Here is an 18,943-nt window from a genome sequence, read left to right on the forward strand (position 1 = left end):
AATTAATTTGATTACATTTTAAATTAAATTGTTAGCTTTATGAACTGATTTTATTACATTTTTTAAATATTTTTTTTTTATTTGTCCTTACAATGTTTATATAATATATTCCCTGTACTCCTGACAGTAAAATATGCCAAAATAAAGGTCCAGTAAAAAAAAAACAAAAAAAAAAAAACGTGATACAGATTTTTGGTCAAACCGCCCAGCACTAGCTATTAGTTAAATAAGACACGTTTTTCTTTTCTGTGAATGCGCACATGCGTTTTTTATTGATATTATTATTATTTTTATTGTATTTCATTTTATTATCTTATTTCTATGTATTTTTTTGTGAATTTCTCTTCTGTAAAGCACTTTGTAATCACTGTTTTTAAAAGGTGCTATATAAATAAAGCTTTACTTATTAACTGTAAAAATAAAACTCCCCTCAAACATCATTTTCAACCTTTAGAAACCACGATGTTATCTGACAGTAATCTGAAGTAGGTCATTTAAAGTGAACTCTTTGTGTATTCACAGGTATGCAGCTAGCATTGAGAAGATCGACTATGAAGACGAGAAGGTTCTGATCCACTACAGACAGTGGAGTCATCGTTATGATGAATGGTTTGACTGGAGCAGTCCGTACCTTAGACCCGTGGAACGAATCCAGCTTAGGAAACAAGGTCTCAATGAACGGCAGAGCGCTCCAGTGAGTACTTCCTGTCAAACTGTGCTGAATCACTCAGAGTCTGCATGGGAAAAGTTACACTCTGACATGTAATGTTGCACTATTATACATATATATATATAGATGTGTTTTTCTTCTCAGGGCTTTCATGTCAACCAGAAAGTTCTCGCCAGCTGGTCAGACTGTCGGTACTACCCTGCTAAGATCCTGTCCCGGGACAAAGATGGTGTGTACTCACAACCTTTACAATGTTAATCCTCAGCACATCATCTGACTGGTCCAGGTTCAAATGCTATCTTTGTTAGTTTTTACCAACTGGGTGATGAAACCGTATTGTACCATATCATTTGGCTGATGCTCATTTCCCCTATTTTACTTTTAAATTACCTTTGCCGTCATGAAAGTGTTGAGCATTACATTACAATAGTGTTACACTATGAAAGTGATGGGCATTTCATTATAATAGTGTTACATTATGAAAGTGTTGGGCATTACATTATGATAGTGTAAACGGGTTCAAACAAAATGACGAAGAAGTCTTTATTTCTCAAAATCAAAATAATCCACAAGGGCCCCCGCCCCCATTCCTAGAGAGGAAGTCCGCTACAGCCATCTGCCTGTGGACCACCTTAAACTTAAAAGGATGTAAAGCTAGTTACCAACGGGTAATCTGCGTGTTGGTATCCTTCATATGGTCATTGGAGGGGTGCATGGTCCAAACAGAAGGTGAATTCCCGTCCCAGGAGGTAACAATGTAGGGTGAGGATGGCCCAAGGGGTGGCTAAACATTCCTTCTTAATGGTGATGTATCTAGTCTCTCTTTATGAGAGCTTTCGACAGCAGATACAGCACCGGCCGTTCCTCTCCTCCGACCACCTGGGACAGGACTACACCCAGCCCCCTGTCCCTACAGGAGATTGCAGGAGCAGTCCGCCACACAGAGTAGCCTTCACTTTGGTTAGTGCCTGTTGGCACAGCTCTGTCCATTGGACTGGGTCCAATGTAAACTGTCTCACCTCCTTTTTGGTCTTAGGACTTGGGCAGGCTGCAATCGTGGTGGTCTTGTCAATTTGGGGACGCACTTGCCCATGTCCTAAGTGGGCTGAACCTAACCGATCGAGCAGCTCGTCAACTCGAGGCATTGGATAAGCGTCAGACTTCGACACAGCATTCACCTTTCTGTAATCTACACAGAAATGGACTGAGCCATCCGTTTTGGGTATCAAAACTATTGGGCTCGCCCAGTCTCTGTGTGACTCTTCTATTACGCCCAACTCTTACATTGCTTTTAAGTCATCCTGTACCACCTTTTTCTTGTGCTCAGGTAAACGATAGGGTCGGCTACGCGCCAACACCCCGGGATTGTTTCGATATGGTGCTATGAGGCCCGTCCGACCAGGCAGGGGTGAGAACACGTCTGCAAAATCTGCCTGCAACTTGGCTACATCGGTGAGCTGCACCGGCGAGAGGTCATCTCCCCTGGGGACCAGCGCAAGCAGATTGACTTGGATAGCCGCTTCTGGTCCGAGATTTTCCTCTGCCAAAACGGCCGCCGTTAGCTTGACCAGTGTCACCTCATTCCAGTGTTTTTGGAGATTGAGGTGATAAAGTTGGCGATTTTAGAATTGGATGTTGGAAGTAATACAAGTACTTTATCTATCTTTATCTTTATCTACCCCTGTTGTGCAGCCGACTTTGTTTATCCTGTGCCTGGAGCAAATTCTCCATGGAGAGCCACCCCAACATATGGAGTTGTGCTCTGAGGTCCAGGACATACTGAATTTCACTATGGCTGTTTGAAGGCTCCTCCTACCAAGCCTCTCTAATGCACCCCACGGGGCTGTCGTTCATAGAGAAGCTCGAATGGGAAAAACCCTGTGGAGGCTTGTGGAACCTCCCACACCTCAAACAACAGGGGCTTGAGCCATTTATCCCATTTTTTGGCATCTTCCCTTATGAATTTATGAACCATGGATTTACACGTGTGATTAAACTGTTCCACCAGTCCGTCCGTTTGTGGGTGATAGACGCTGTTGCGAATCGATTTAATGGCCAAAAGTTCACGCAATTTGCTTAATGTGCGTGACATAAACACCATGCCTTGATCAGTGAGAATCTCTATGGGGAGAGCATTGAGCATTGTGTAATATGAAACATTGTGTCCACCACACTCCGAGATGGTGCATAACGGCACCGCTTCCATATATCATGTTGCAGAGTCCACCAGAACTAGTGCAAAACAATGGCTCAAATAGCCATGCTTTTTTCAGCTTTATAATGGCCCGATGAGGTCCATACCAATTCTCTCGAAGGGTACTAATAGTTGGGCTGGATCTTCTTTGGTCTGGGCGTCTTGGGCCACCTGATACAACCTCTCTTTAATTATGGAAAAGTAGGGATAGAAGAGCAGCTGATCAGGCTGGAGCAACTGTCCGTCAATGGTGCGGACCCAGTCGAAAGAATCCTTACCACTTCCTCGGCAACAGAAAGATGGCCAAGAGTCTGACAGAGAGAGGGGAGAGGTGGATATGATGCGGAGGCTCCAGCGCTTTCCGACACGCCCACTCGTGTTCCAGGTTTGGAACCTTGGGGAAGCTCGGAGGCCAGGCTGCCTTGTCTCCGTGGTGAAGGCCAAGGGGGCACGTTACTGCATGACCTGGGAATGGGGATAGGACGAGACTGAGAGGAGGGGAGAGGAGGAAGAGAGGAAGAAGAGCTGGAGAGAGAGATATTAGGGAGTGGCTCGCCGACCACAGGGCATGCCACCAGGTGATTCTCTGCCAGCTGGATGTCCTGGTTCATCGACATCGGGCGGTGGCACTGGACCCACGTGGCAGCCGAGAGATGAAATGCTCCAGTACCACCAGGTCGATCGCTTCCTCGATGTCACGGGTCTGGGCCATCAGCCACTTGTGGAAAGCTTCAAGCTCCGGGCCAAGCAAGCTCTGGATGACCCGCCGGTCCTCCTCCTGCAACTGGACCGGCAGCCGAAAGCGATCCTCCTGTTCCAGTCTGAGGTCCATAAGCACTTGGTGTTATGTTTGATGGAGACCGGCAAGCAACTTGACAAGCTTTGCAAGTGGTGATGGTTGCGAGGACTGCATGGCGGCATGCCAACTTCTTGGTCCCATGTTTCGACACCAGTGTAAACCGGTTCAAATAAAATGACGAAGAAGTCAGGGCCGTGAGAAAGTTTCAGTGTCTTTATTTCTCAAAATCAAAGTAATCCACAAGAGCGCTTGAGCACATTCACAAAACACAAGCAACTTAAAAACAATAGCATCCACGGGGTTAGTCTCTCTGCCATTGCTAGGTCTGCAGGCTGCTTATATCCCGTCTCTCCGCTAATAACTGGAATTAGAGACAGGTGATAGTCGTCATGCACTTGACCTACCTCTTACCGCTCGTCTCCGCACTCGCTCTCCCATTGCAGGCTTCGCTTTACCATGCCCCCCTCACCACAGATAGTGTTAGGTTATAAAAGTGTTGGGCATTACATTATGAAAGTTATTGGCATTACATTCGAATAGTTACATTATGAAAGTGTTTAGCATTACATTATGATTGTGTTAGATTGTGAAAGTGTTGGGCATTACATATGGCTGTTCTTCTGTGATGTCTCAGGTTTCTACACAGTGAAGTTTTTTGATGGAGTCATAAAGACAGTGAAGGGGATTAAGGTGAAGCCGTTCCGCAAGGAGGTGAGAAGTGACTCCCTCAGCTCTAATAATTATTAAACCAGACCATTCATGAAAGAAACCGCTTTAATGAGTTGGTCTTTTTCTACAGAGCTCTGATGGCAAGACCAATCAGCAAGCTCGAAAGCGGGGGGATCAGAACAGGAAAGAATGGAAGACTAAGGAGAACAACAACAGCAGAAGTAACGGCTCGAGACACAGCACTTCTGACCAGGACGGAGAGAGTGGATCGGAAGGAGATGAAGAAGACACCACAGTGATGGATGAGGACAGAGATCTCCAGAATGGCGGAGAGAGCGAAAGCACAGCAACTAAGATAGTTGATGAATCAGAGCTGAGATCTGCTGAGCACAACGAAAAAGAGCCCAGCAAAGACGACAAGACAGAAACGCTTGAGAATGGAGAAGGAGCGAACAAACCAGAAGAGAAAGAGATGAATGGAGGACAGGAGGAGACCAAAGAACTTCAAAATGGCATCGACAAGAACGAAGAGGACAAGAAAGAGAAGGAAGAAGCGTCAGATGAAAGTCCCAGTCTGCCCAGAAGGACACGGAGTAAGATGGCAGATGGTGAGTTTAGTTTGAAGGAACATGCTAGTGTTAGATCTGAATATTTGATTTGATTGATTCAATTCCAAGAGCCAGATTCAGCCTCACACACACACGCCAATGGACAGCATTTGCTAAGTAGCAAATAGAGAGAGACAGTATAAGGAAAGAAGACAAACCACTCAAATAAAAATGAATGGGAGAAATCGTAATGCTCAATATGGCATCTGTGGGACAGGAAGTCCTGCTTTTCAGTTAAAAGAGACAATTGCCTTTTTTACTGACTTTGTCATTTATTTACTCTCGAACATGCATGTGTATTAGCTGGAACAATGATTTGAGCTACAAAAGCAGTAGAAAATAACTGCCCCTTGGCGTTACCAAAATGGTCACTCAGTGAAGTCATTTAGGGAATATTACTGATGGTGATACATTTTTAACCATGTCAAGTGTAAGTAAGTAATTGTTGGGTGATTTACTCATGTATTTGGCTCAGGCTTGGTGATTCAAGTTCTTGGCTTGTGTCTCTCACAGCAAAAGATGTGGAAAAGCCCAATGGTCCAGAACTGAGGAAGAGACGTGCATCAACAGGACAGATGCCACCGTCCAAAAGAAGCAGAGCCAATTCAAGCACAGGTTAGTTCTCTCTCTATCTCTTATCATAAGGGCTTTTGAACCGGAGGAATGTTTTTTTTAGTTCCTATAACTATTGTTGGAAGTACCCGCTTTTTGCTGCGTTTACACCGCAGGAACTGGGAGCGATTTTAGTTCTAGGGACGCCTTTTGGGTGGGACCAAATTAGCTCCTACTTCAGAGTAGAGTCTAACCCAGCACAGTAGGAGCTACCAGTGACGTAAGCGTACGTTGATTGGCCGAACGCATGCTGTATGAAACACTGGAATCTGCCATTTTTAAAAAGCCATGTAAACACACAGTTTACATATACTTACTCCACAAACTAATATACAGAAAGCTAATGTTAACAGCACCTAAACATACAGATAGCTCATGTTAACTGCATTTACCTGTCACTTTTGTCTGTGGCATTATCTTCTCAGCCTCGATGATATTTAGCACTGCAAGTTGTCGTGGGAGATTCAGTCTCATAGCCCTCGTTTTTGCTCGTTCAGTCCCATAATTTATACGTCTACATTCCATCTCCGTTATCTCGAGTCCCACAACACACATCAAACACAGCTCTGATCACAGCATCCTCCATCCTCCAGTTGCTGACGTTGTTGAATGCCGTGCCTAAATGACATCATTGTCGGCCGGCTTACGTCACTTCAGAGTTCCTGCTTCTGGTGTCAGTGCAACCAGGAAAATGGCCCTTTGGAAAAATTTTGTTCTCTGCAGACCGCCCTGGTGGCTAGTTCCTGTAACTACCTGCTGCGAAAGCCCTTATACTTCATTCTTGTTGTTCTAGTCTGTTCTGGAGTGCCGCTGTGATGCAGAGTTTAGCTCCAGCCCTAATCAAACACCTAAACAAGCTAATAAATGTCTTGAGGATTACTAAAGCTACAGGCATTTGAGTCGGAGCTAAACTCTGCTCTTAGCCCTAAACTTTGCCTATCCCTGTTCTAGCTGTTGTTCTTTATACTAGTTAGTAATTAAACCACCTAACACCACATTGTGTCTCTGATACCCTCATAGAAAAAAGCAGTCAAATCAAACCGGTTAAAACAGAAGTCCCAGAGACTTCAGAAAGTAAAGATGACCCAACCAGTCCTGCAGGAAATGCAGCTCCCACCGAAGAGGCTGGATCTACACCTGATCTTGGTATACATCTTTCTGTGTTTCAGTTTGATAATCAGAGGCGTTTGCTAAGACTGCATCATTATTACTATTTCTCATACTGAGTGTGAGGAATTTGAACATAGAAACCATCTAGCAACTACAACACAATATACTAAAAGTCTTACACAGTAAATCGTTTGGCATTGCTTAGTTATAATATATATATATTAATATTTATGATAATTATTGTAAAAAGTCATAAAAACATGTTTTATTGGTGTAGTTTTGTAATAAATATTTAGTTAACAATGTGTTAAAAAAAAAAAAACATACAAAAAAAATATAACTTCTGAATATCAAGTATCGGACACCTAAACATTACAAAAATAATAATAATAATTCTTATAATAATAAGTCTCTTCTGCTCACCAAGGCTGCATTTATTTGATCAAAAATACAGTAAGAAGAATAATATTGTGAAATATTATTACAATTTAAAACAACTGTTTTCAATTTGAATATATTTTAAAGTGTAATTTATACAATTTATTGGAATTGATAATTGATTTGGTGCTTAAGAAACTTATTTTATTACCAATGTTGAAAACAGTTGTGCTGCTTAATATTTTTTGTGCAAACCAACATTTTCTCATGATTTTTTGATGAATATACAATTCAAAAGTACAGCATTAATTTGAAATGGAAATCTTTCATAACTTGTGAAACTTTCATAAAACGTGTTTACTGCCACTTGTTCAATTTAATACATCCTTGCTAAATAAAACGAATAATTTCTTTAAAAAATAATAAAATCTTACTGACCCCAAACATTTAAATGGTAGAGTGTATTGGTTGTAAAAAAAAAAAAAAAAACACCCTGCTATTGTAGGATTGAACTTTGCACAAGCAGGCACCTCTAACATTTTCTTCAGAATATGTACAAATGTTAATTAAACGTATGCAGATATATGTGCTAACTGACACATTGCTTTCTCAGCTGCAGCACTCAAACGGCAAGTCCACCTTCCAACCACAAACAAGTACAGCAGAGAACCATGTGAGTACACAAACCCTCAATTTCACTCTCTCTCACCAGTCCAATATAAAAACCTGCTGTTATGTGACCCCATTGCCCTTTTCCTCACTCAGTGTACAGGGTCATCAAAAACCAACCTCCTCCTATCCTGTCTATTGAACTGGACCATAACCTGTTCAAATGCAAGATCGCAGGCTGCCTCAAGTCTTTCCGCAAGGCGTCTCTGCTGCACTACCACATGAAGTACTATCACGCACAGAGCGACCCAAGCCCCCCTCGCTGCGTCCAGACGCGCACCACAGACAAACCGAACCACAGCCAGGAGACCCCTCGCAGGCGCCGCACCGTCTCGGCTTCCCACAGTTAGTGCACACTTTGTCTATTCGCTGTTTTTGTGGGTGATTGTTTTTTGTTTGGGTTGATTTGTTCAGATTTGTGTGTGCGTTTAGCCTCGTAATATTAAAAACATAAATTATGCCCATTTACAAGCTTATAATTTAATTTTTTGGGTATGCTAGAATACATTTACATGATTTAAAGGATTAGTTCACTTCAGAATTAAAATTTCCTGATAATTTACTCACCCCCATGTCATCCAAGAAGTTCATGTGTTTTTTTTTTTTTCAGTCGAAAAGAAATGAAGGTTTTTAAGGAAAATATTCCAGGACTTTTCTCCACATAGTGGACTTCAGTGGGGACCAACGGGTTGAAGGTCCAAATTGCAGTTTCAGTGCAGCTTCAAAGGGCTCTACACGATCCTAGATGAGGAATAAGGGTCTGATCTAGTGAAATGATCAGCCATTTTCTAAAAGAAATAAAAAATTATAAACTTTTTAGCCACAATTGCTCTTCTTGTACTAGCTCTGTGATCACGTTGGAAAGGTCACGCATGATGTAGGCAGAACTACCAACCCAAAGCAAACACTAAGTCACATGCCTTTTACAAAAAAAAAAAAAGGTGATGACAAAATGAGATGGAGTTTTTACACTTGTAAACACTGGATCAGTACTTAGACCTACGTCACACGTGACCTTTCCAACGTGATTAAGTAATGCGTGAAGTCGTGGATGCGCATCGCAGAGCTAGTGCGAGACAAGCATTTGTTGTTAAAAAATATATACTATTTTTATTTTTTTAGAAAATTACAGATCATGTCAATAGACAAGACCCTTATTCCTTGTCTGGGATCGTGTAGAACCCTTTGAAGCTGCACTGAAACTGATATTTGGACTTTGAACCCCACTGAAGTCCACTATATGGAGAAAAATCCTGCAATGTTTTCCTCAAAAACCTTAATTTCTTTGCAACTGAAGAAAGAAAGACATAAACATCTTGGATGACATGGGGGTAAGTAGATTATCAGGAAATTTTAATTCTGGAGTGAACTAATCCTTTAAAGTAAAAAAAAAAACAAACAAACATTTTTCTCATATTGCGCTTTGCTGCAGCACCAAGGTTTAATGAGCAGCTGTAAACATCTATGGTAACTATGGTGTCCGTATTGGAAGTCCTTACAATGAAAAACCAAAAAACTAAAATAGCATCTCTTCAAGAAGGCATTATGTCATATGGTGACATAGCTAAGTAACAGAAATAATAGCAGGACAACAAACAAGGCGTTTCAGGCAAGTGTTTTCTGTTGAAGAGATTCACTCCCTTTGGCATGGACTTTATGCTTTGTAACTTTGCAGATTGTTTACATGCACAAACAGCTATATTACACACTAAAGGAAAGGTAAAATCAAAAAACATAATAGGTGCCCTTTAAATATCCCACAGATACTTCCTCTCCGCTGAGTGACAGTAAGTCAGGTCACACTCTGTCGCCCCCTGCTGTCGGCAGCATGCACCGGCAGCGCTCGGCCACGCTGGGCGCAGAGAGGAGCAAAGAGAATCAACACTTCAACCGCTCACTGCATGACGACAGAGACTGGGTTGCCAAGGAAACAGGTATTAGAGAGCATCATTCCATCTATTTCTGTGAACACGCTCACGCCGATTCCTCTGAATATTACCACAACCAGCCCATGACAGTAATAGAGATTGATTTTTCTCATCTGAAGGGGTGAAAGAACGGGAAAGGCTGAGGGAGAAGCGGCAGAGGGATTTCTTCCGCATCAAACTGAAGAAAAAGAAGAAGAAGAAAAGGAAGTCTAAGTCAGGTGAGATGGCAGTTTTAGTGCAGCGGTGGCTCTTTCTTTTGCTCTCTGCTGTCCCCTCTGTTTGTCTGCTGTAGCGACAACTTTTCTCTATATGGGCAGTCACATTAAACTATGTAAAATTATTTTGGACCCCGCTATATATTTAAGCAACAGGATATGATGTCACGTTCTAGGGTTTCTATCGGAATGCATAATAAACTATACATAATCTATACAAAGTTATATATTTAAAATGTGAAAATCATGCAGCTTTTTTTAATTAATGTTATTTTATAAAATATATTCCTGTAACGTTAGATTGATGCAGTCATTAAATTCAGTGTTTCTTCCATGTTTGATTCTCAGCTGGTGACGTTCTCAGCAAATTCACATAGCTTGAGATACTTGATAAACGGGGCTCTCCTTTTGTACACAAGATAAAGACACACATGCTTTTTTTTAAATGCCTCATATGAGGTAGAAAAACCTTCTGCATCATAAATTGCCTGTTCATATATAAACTTATAAAGCCTTAAAAGGCTATCTTTTGCATTTTAATTTTATAATTACTTCAATTAAAAAGAAAAATGGAAATAAATCCTTTTTTAAATGAGCAAATTAAGACGTATTTAAAAATGTTTAATTAATTAATTAATGGTTTAAATGTAGTTAAATAAAATAATAAATAAATAATTTAAATAGCATTTAAACAAATATTTGCCAGTTGCTTTTCTTAGTTGTTTTTTCAAATGCTTTTCTGTCCATTTGTCATTTAAGTTAAACATTTTATTACAGTTTTAAGAGCCGCTCCCTCTCCCATGTGCCACTCAAAGTAAATGTAAGATAATATACAAATTGTCTTTTAAATGAAATGAGCACTCGTTTTATCCATTATTAACTTAATTCACTTATTACTACATTTTGAATACGGAAATTCTCAATCATTTTGTATCTGCGCTTGGAATGCGCTTTCATTCGTCTTGAGTTATTAATAGACTCTGAAAGTGCACAGCCACCCACAAAATGAACGTTTCAGTTGCCAGTCCCTCTTGACAGCTTCAAGAACTCACTGAATCAGATCTACAAGCCGCCTCGTCGGTGAGGAACTGCTCGGTCTGTGTTTAACCCTGTGTGGCGTCTGCTCTTCCTCCTCTGACAGACTGTTACAGCACTGAGGAGAGCATTGGCCTAAAGCCTTTCCCCTGCAATCTGAATTCGGCCCACAAATTGCCCCTCTCCCTCACACACCGATCCTACACGGGACTCTGCCCCGAAAAGATGCTCAGCCAGGGTGGGTACCAGAGAACGCAGGTCCTCCGAACTCACAGCTGCCTGCTTTGTGTTCTTCTCCTGCCTTGTTGTCTTTCAGTGTCCTGACTAGCTGTCCAGTGTCTTCATTTTATCAGTTGTGTTTAGTCACTGCCGCTCTGTAGATTTATCTCTATAGACTTGTATTTAACGTGCGTGTGCATGTGTGATTAGAGTAGCTGATTACCTTGCATGAATGACTGTATTATAAAAATGGAGATAAAATCTTTTGCTTAAATGTATGGTCCTTCTTGTTTCCACCAGGTGAAGACAGCAGCAGTGATTTGTCTTCAGACAGTCCTGTATGGAGTGAGGATGAGTCTGATGCTGAGCTGGATCTGAACATGCCCCTCTCAGAGCAGGGTGTGGAAACGGTTTCTCACGGCTCTGAGATTGTACGCTGCATTTGTGAAGTGCAGGAGGAGAACGACTTCATGATACAGGTGAACTACCACCCTCTGAAACTGTACCAAACAAGCCTCTGACTTTCTTCTTTAAGAATTCTTCCCACAGTTATTAATAAAATTAACAACAAAGATATCACACATTACATAGAAAAAGTGGTCTATTATTTTATTTATTTGTTTTGCATTTACACTCCAAGACTTAAAGTCCCCCTGTAGTCAATAATTTTATCCCTTAAAACTCATCTTTGACAACCAAAATTACATATTTAAATGTTTTTCCTGTGAAAAAAAAAAAAAAAATGTTCTTCATGACTTAAAATAGCTTGAATGTAACTCTACACCCTTGCCTCATTTAATATATGTGGATCAAAGAATATGCAAATTAGCCCCACCTCCACTCGCTCACAACAGCTCAGAGATCCACTTGGTCAACTTACTGAGGTAAACGCTGCACAATGGTATCGCTCTTTACAACATTGGACACATAATGATAATTAATATGATTAGTCAACGTCGTGATATACACCATACACCCTAAATCTACACGATTTTTCATATCAACAGTAAAAATAGACGTGCCTTCTCTCGACTCCCCTGCTAGTTCGCTGTTAATGGTATGCTAAAGCCCACCGGCACGTTGACGTGATTGGTTACAAGGTAGTTTGTGACGTCACAGACACCAGCGATTTCAAACCATGGGTTTGAGACTGTCTTTTTTATTTTTTTTTACTGCAGTTTTACTGTAAGGAGAAAATACTCAGCAATGGTGTTGACATATGAATTTGCACATGGTTTGTCTTAAAGCATATTAAAAACACCACATAGACATATAAACAACATTAGAAACTTGATTTTCACCACAGGGGGACTTTAATGCACAGATCATTTGACCTACGGTATCAGATTTTGTTGCGTCCATCTCTATGGTTATCACTGTCAGTCGGATTCAGTCGACTGACATTTAAATCACATCTAAATGCGATTGATCCAAGAAACTTTGCAATTTGTAGTTGCATGAAAAATATATATTATATATAGAAAGCGAGCAAAGATCGCTGCCATCACAATCATTGATGCTGTCAATTACTTGCAGTTCAACACATGGTACACAAAGCTACGCTCTTGCAAAAACTCCCATTATAATTAATGAAGCTGTCTATGCTGTGCAATAAATTTCTCATTGACATCATATTTATACTTTGTTGGTTCTAATGAAAAGATTTGTGAGCATGCAAAACTCATGCTGAACAAACTCTGTGTTGTTAAGTGGATTCTGACTAACTTAAACACATGTGATTGGCCATTGCGTTCACGCACTCAACAGATATGTCTGTGATTGGCTACAAAGCTCAACACACCAGAAACACGTTGTAAATAGAAACCTTTGATGCTCTTCACAGACAGGACAAAGATTCATTTTGGCGGCCACCACAATATTTTCAATGCCGGGAAAAACCCTGATCATAATAAATAATTTATTTATAGTTGATTATGTATTTTTTCGCACAAATATAAATTATATGCAAAATTATTATATATTTATTAAAAAATTAGCTTTAAAAAATAATATATGAGTATATCTGGCATACTTTCAGATATAGTATGAAAAAAAAAAAAAATCAGAGCAAGGAATTTAAACCAATTAAGCACTGGCACAATTATTTGAATTGTATTATGAATTATTGATTTGGTGACATTTTAGGATTTTTAAACATTCGTATACATGTTCAGTAATTGTCTGAGAAACTGAAGGATGTTTCCATTGCTCTCTGCAGTGTGATGAGTGTTTGTGCTGGCAGCATGGGACGTGTATGGGTCTGTATGAGGACAGTGTGCCAGACAGCTATAGCTGCTACGTCTGCAGAGACCCACCAGGTGAGAGACTTTAACTTCCCCAAAACCATCTCAGTTTAGTATATATTAACTTTCATTTTGAAATTCATCTATCTGGACTGTGTGTGTTAAAAAACAAGACAAGAATTATAATCAAAATACAACAACCATATCAATACATTTTGTTTTCTGGCTTTTTGTTAACGTTTATATGTGCTGTTGTCTGTATGCAGCCCAGAGGCAGAGTCAAAGGTACTGGTATGATAAAGACTGGCTGAGCAGTGGTCACATGTATGGCTTGTCTTTCCTGGAGGAGAACTACTCCCACCAGAACAGTAAGAAAGTGACAGCCGCCCATCAGCTTCTAGGGGACGTCCACCATGTGTTTGAGGTCCTGAATGGCCTGCAGCTCAAGATGAGCATCCTACAGTAAGTAATTTCGTTTCTCTAATGTTTTTGATGTGACAACTACTAAGTAAATTTGTGAAAGTGCCAGTGAAAGTTTTAGTTATAAATCAAAGCTGCCCCCTTTTTTAGGGCACAAGCCCATCCAGACCTAAAGCTCTGGAGGCAGCCCTGGAAACCTGTAGACGGCCTACGGAGGAAGGCGACAGGTGATTCTGGCATAGCTACTCCCTTCCCCCCCTCACCCCCTGAAATGGGAGTGAACGAATTTGAGACATTGAAAAGCGAAGTCCCGTCACCCGTGGAGACACATTGCTCTTTCCAGGACTCTTACATTAGCAGCGAGCACTGCTACCAGAAGCCCCGTACATACTACCCAGCAGTGGAGAGAAGACTTGTGGTAGAGACACGGGGCGGTTCTGAGCTAGAGGACAGTCTTAGGAGCACTGAGGACCTACTAGAGATGGCCGAGCAGAGGTACAGCATGCCACTGGACCATGACCAGCACAAGCTTCAGCTGGCTGACCGCTCTTTTAGTAAGGTAAGTTACATGAAACTTGTTACCTTTTCGGCCAAGTGCACACTACAAGACAATAGCTTGTCGCAGGTGCACATTTGAAGACTTTATATTTTCTTTGTTTGTTAGTGCACATTGGACACAACTTATCACAGATTAGGTGCGTCAATTACAAGAATATTTTCCTGCTGATTGTAGCTACGATCCTGAAAGTTGTTCACAGAAAAATGTGTGCACATAGCAGCGCAAGAATTCAGGCACACGGTAGGGCTGGGCGATATGACCAAAATCTTATATCACGATATGAGTCATTTTATATCACGATAACGATATAGTTATTTTTGCTTTAAATAAGATTTTTATGATATCAACATCTTCCATATCATTTGAAATTTCATAATTATCATCAATTTCAATATAATTAAAAAAATTAATACTAGCCTAAAAAACTCTCAAGCTTACTGAAGACAAATAAACTGTGATAAAGAAAGAGCAAAGAAGACAAACTACAATAGAACTAAGACAAACGAAATAGACCTACATGAAAAAACTTCAAGCACTAGAAAAGGTATAAAGTAATCAAAGGTATAAAAAACTATGCAGTCTTTACTGTGTAAATTAAATATACAATTATTCTTATTAAAGTTACAAAAGCAAGCAGTAAGATATTTTTTCTCTTTTTTGTTGTTTGATTAGCATTAATAATGACAGCAGGTAAATTTGGATGCTGTCCCTTTAAGACTGACTGCACCGATCCATTAACTCATGCCTTGTCTTTCTCAACTGTACCTTTACTTAAGACATAAATTGCTCTATTTACTTGCAAATACGTGGTCGCTTTGGCACATAGGTATGTGTATTTAACCGTTCAAGCCCAATTAGGTGTCAAAAAGCACTCAGTTCAGTCCTTACGTGCTCTATGAGCAGCAGCTTCATGTCGCGTGTCTCTCAGACAGCGCTGAGAAACAGTCTCTTCAGAGAGCACGTGCATATGCTGAAATGAGTTGTCCTTCACTGCTAATTGCACTTAAATGGTTTAAAACCACTTGTTTTTAAACCGCAATGCTTAAAAACTCATGCAAATTATAATCTTTCGTGACCGCGCAGCATAGCAACCTCACGTAAGCGTAACCTTGACAGAGACGATAGTCAAAATCTCTACCAGTTGACAAATTTCAACCGGCTGTATCGCCCACCCCTACTTATTGTGCTTAATACACTTTAACATCAAGCACATCTCTAATTCGCGATCACCTTTTGAGAGAGGCAGGTTTCATGCACGCACTTTGGCAGTGAGCCAGTCAGTACGAGTGCTGCACTGAGTTCCTTTTCAGGATATATTGCGCTTATAACTCTTTTAACATCAAGCACGTCCCGCTCTTTATATTCTCATTCATGCATTTCATCACTCTGAAGTGTCAACAGTGTAATATATTTACATACTACGATATATACAATATAGCAAAATCTCTAACGATAGAGATTTTGCATTTTATTTCGTGGTAACGATATATATCGTCATATCGCACAGCCCTAACACACGGCACATCTGTTTTTAAACCAGTTTGAGATATGTTTTCAAACAAGTTTGAGATTGGTTTTCAAACCAATTTGATGTCTGTTATCAAACCAGTTCATAGTCTGTTTTCAAAACAGTTGATAATCTGTTTTCAAACCAGTTTGAGATCTGTTTTTAAACCAATTTGATGTCTGTTATCAAACCAGTTCAAAGTCTGTTTTCAAGTTGATAATCTGTTTTCAAACCAATTTGATGTCTGTTATCAAACCAGTTCAAAGTGTGTTTAAAAACCAGTTTAAGATCTGTTTTCAAACCAATTTGATGTCTGTTATCAAACCAGTTTCCAAATTCTGTTGTAGTATCTGCAAAAAGTCACAGCATGTCTCACAATTTCACACACTAGAAGATCATCACTGGATTTCATGCATTTTGTTTTGCTGTGCATAAACCGTAAACTAATTAGATTTGCCTAAATAGATTTGGAATGCTAGGATGAACAAACTTCTCATCGATTTCATATTACTAATAATGCGAGAGTACCAGTACACACCAAAGATGTGACTCATTAGTTTCTGTTTTCAGGAGCTGGAGTGCCGTATGAAACGACTGGTTTCCGCTGAGCAGGAAAAGAGTTGTGTGGTGGAAATCAAGGAAGAGGAGCCTGACCCTGTGACCCCTGACCCAAAGCCTGACCCTGATCTTATGCTGCACCAGCAGTGGCAACTGAATCTGCTGGAGCACATTGAAGCAGTGCAGGATGAAGTGACACACAGAATGGACCTTATTGAAAGAGAACTAGACGGTGAGACTCTTTAAATATTATATATATATATATATATAATTTTTTTTTTTTTTTTATATTTAAACAATAAATATAATTTCAGATGTAGTTGTTACTTTGTTCTTATTAACATGTTGAAATCACTATGCAGTGCTGGAGAGTTGGCTAGACTACACAGGTGAGCTGGAACCTCCGGATCCGCTGGCGCGCCTCCCTCAGCTGAAACATCGCATCAGACAGCTCCTGACTGACCTGGGAACAGTCCAGCAGATCGCACTCTGCTCCTCATCCTCTTGAGGGCGCCAGAGAACATACAAATGGCTAAAACTAAATTAAATGCACAATGGAGTCCCTTAAAGTCTGGCAAGAAACTGCTTAAATGATTACGTGTGCCTGGTTTTTGAGAGAAAACCCCTAAATTAATCAAGCTAATATTAATGTGACAGTTTCTGTGGCACATGCATGTTGGAGTGACTGGTGTGGTCAGCAGTTTAACAGTAGTCACCGGTTAGAAAAGACTGATGAAAATCGAGGCTAACGATATCTGATGCAAACAACAGTTTTTGTTTATTCTGTTTTTTGTTTTGTTTTTTGTATTTGTGGAATTTAATGCTTCATTGTAGCACTTAGCTGTGTCTGTTTTTTTTTTTTTTTTTTTTTTTTTTTATTAAGTAATTTCCTCTGTATCCTTGACATGCTAAATAATCATTTTGTGTTAATTCATAAGTGGTCATTTTGGACTTCTTCGACGTCTTTACTCTGGGTAAAGAGCTTAAGGACTCGAATGGTATTTTGCTGTAGTTAAAGAAAAATGTTAAATATGACTATAATATGAAGATATATTTTAATCTGAAAATACTTGCATTTTACTTCTATATTTGTACTTAAAAGTCAAGTAATCTTGTAAATAACCCAACCAATTGCTTATTCACGTTTTTTTTTTTTTTTTTCTCTGATCTAAACTGTTGTATCTACAGTAAAGACTTTCTGTAATCTTTGATCTATTGTGAATACTGTAGTTGTGGGCTTTCTGCCTATAACCTTCTCATTTTTGACTCAATTGATGTTGCTTGCATTTCAAAACAGTGGGCTTGGTTTCCACTGGTACATTAAACAAGCACAGAATGTTCTCTTGCATACTGAATTTTTGTATGCATATTTTTCTGTCTTTGTATTTCTTTTTGTCCCCCAATGATTCTGAACTGTTTCTGTTTAGTTATTTTTCTCTGTTGCTTTCAAGTCTACAAAATTGTTTTTTGAATAAGACATTAGATGCCTTTAAGTTATTGTAATTGTGAATTTTAAGTTATTGATTCTGCCACCTTTTTACTTCTGTCCATTGGTTTTCTTTTATACAGTGCAAGTCTTGAGTATTGTATGGTCAGAGAGAGAACGAGAGAAAAGCTGGGGTCTTTTTACTGTTCTCGCCCTTTGGTGTTAGGTTTTTGTTTTTTTTTAAATCCCCTCTAGACTATTACTGTTTAAAAAAAAAAAAAAAAATGCCTGATATCTTATTTCAGGCCAACTCGAGTGTCATTCACCCTCAAATACGCAAACTACATTTGTTATGAATCTGTGAATTTATAAAATCCTGCCGACGGGTATTTGAAGGGTTTGTGTTTTGTTTTTTGTTCATAACTTTCTCTGTACAGCTAGTGAGCAGTCCATTGACTGTTCCTCAGTATTGTCTATTGTATTTTTATATCTGCCCTGTCGCTTTCCAGTCATTGGAAATTAAGTATTGCAGTCCTTTTTTTACGTTTGATTTTTCCATTGTTTGCATCTTTTTGCATTGGGGTCCCCTGGGAATCTATAAGTTCTGAGAAATATTGACACATAATCAAAATGCCAGAAAATAAATGCAAACATTTAAACTTAAAAAGTTGTTTGTTTTCACTGTGCTTGAAAATCTTGGTAGATTGTGGTTATATTTCTTAAATGTTGTTTTATTGCAAGGTAGTGGACTAACAGAATTATAATTATCACTTATAAATAATGTAACCTTGATGTTTAAGTGAACATTAATTATTTTAAACCCTAAATCTACATAATTGTTACAAATCAAGCTTTTTTTTTTATTCTATAGATAAAGAAATGTGTGGTTAAATTTAATAACATCTAGTCAATGTTAAATATTATGGTATATATTTAAATAATTACATTTAATTCATAATGTTTTTGCACTTCAGTTGGGCGATTACTTAAATATAACTTTTTTCCCAGTTTCACAGACAAGGCTTAAACCTAGTCCCAGACAAAAAAAAAAAAAAAGCATGTTTGAACTGTCTTAACTAAAAGCAACTTGCACTGACATATGTTGAAATATGTCAGTGCCATTG

General features: G+C 39.4%; 1 protein-coding gene across 3 annotated transcripts in view; it reads left to right on the forward strand.

The window, feature by feature from the left end:
- Nucleotides 1–18,486, forward strand: part of phf20b (PHD finger protein 20, b) — a 28,540-nt gene extending 10,054 nt beyond the window's left edge. The window contains exons 3-19 of one of the 3 annotated variants that reach the window (XM_051880762.1): nucleotides 523–694; nucleotides 815–899; nucleotides 4,298–4,374; nucleotides 4,463–4,940; nucleotides 5,454–5,555; nucleotides 6,573–6,698; nucleotides 7,654–7,713; nucleotides 7,806–8,054; nucleotides 9,473–9,643; nucleotides 9,757–9,855; nucleotides 10,994–11,125; nucleotides 11,407–11,585; nucleotides 13,325–13,424; nucleotides 13,616–13,811; nucleotides 13,920–14,328; nucleotides 16,406–16,625; nucleotides 16,756–18,486. In XM_051880762.1, coding sequence (XP_051736722.1) covers nucleotides 523–694; nucleotides 815–899; nucleotides 4,298–4,374; nucleotides 4,463–4,940; nucleotides 5,454–5,555; nucleotides 6,573–6,698; nucleotides 7,654–7,713; nucleotides 7,806–8,054; nucleotides 9,473–9,643; nucleotides 9,757–9,855; nucleotides 10,994–11,125; nucleotides 11,407–11,585; nucleotides 13,325–13,424; nucleotides 13,616–13,811; nucleotides 13,920–14,328; nucleotides 16,406–16,625; nucleotides 16,756–16,901 — 3,001 coding nt within the window. In that variant the 3' untranslated portion in view covers nucleotides 16,902–18,486. The remainder of the gene's footprint in view (nucleotides 1–522; nucleotides 695–814; nucleotides 900–4,297; nucleotides 4,375–4,462; nucleotides 4,941–5,453; nucleotides 5,556–6,572; nucleotides 6,699–7,653; nucleotides 7,714–7,805; nucleotides 8,055–9,472; nucleotides 9,644–9,756; nucleotides 9,856–10,993; nucleotides 11,126–11,406; nucleotides 11,586–13,324; nucleotides 13,425–13,615; nucleotides 13,812–13,919; nucleotides 14,329–16,405; nucleotides 16,626–16,755) is intronic. The other 2 variants (XM_051880763.1, XM_051880765.1) reach the window with 2 other exon arrangements.
- Nucleotides 18,487–18,943: the final 457 nt, after the last annotated feature.

The sequence above is a fragment of the Ctenopharyngodon idella genome, chromosome 22 (assembly GCF_019924925.1).
Source record: "Ctenopharyngodon idella isolate HZGC_01 chromosome 22, HZGC01, whole genome shotgun sequence".
NCBI lineage: Eukaryota > Metazoa > Chordata > Actinopteri > Cypriniformes > Xenocyprididae > Ctenopharyngodon > Ctenopharyngodon idella.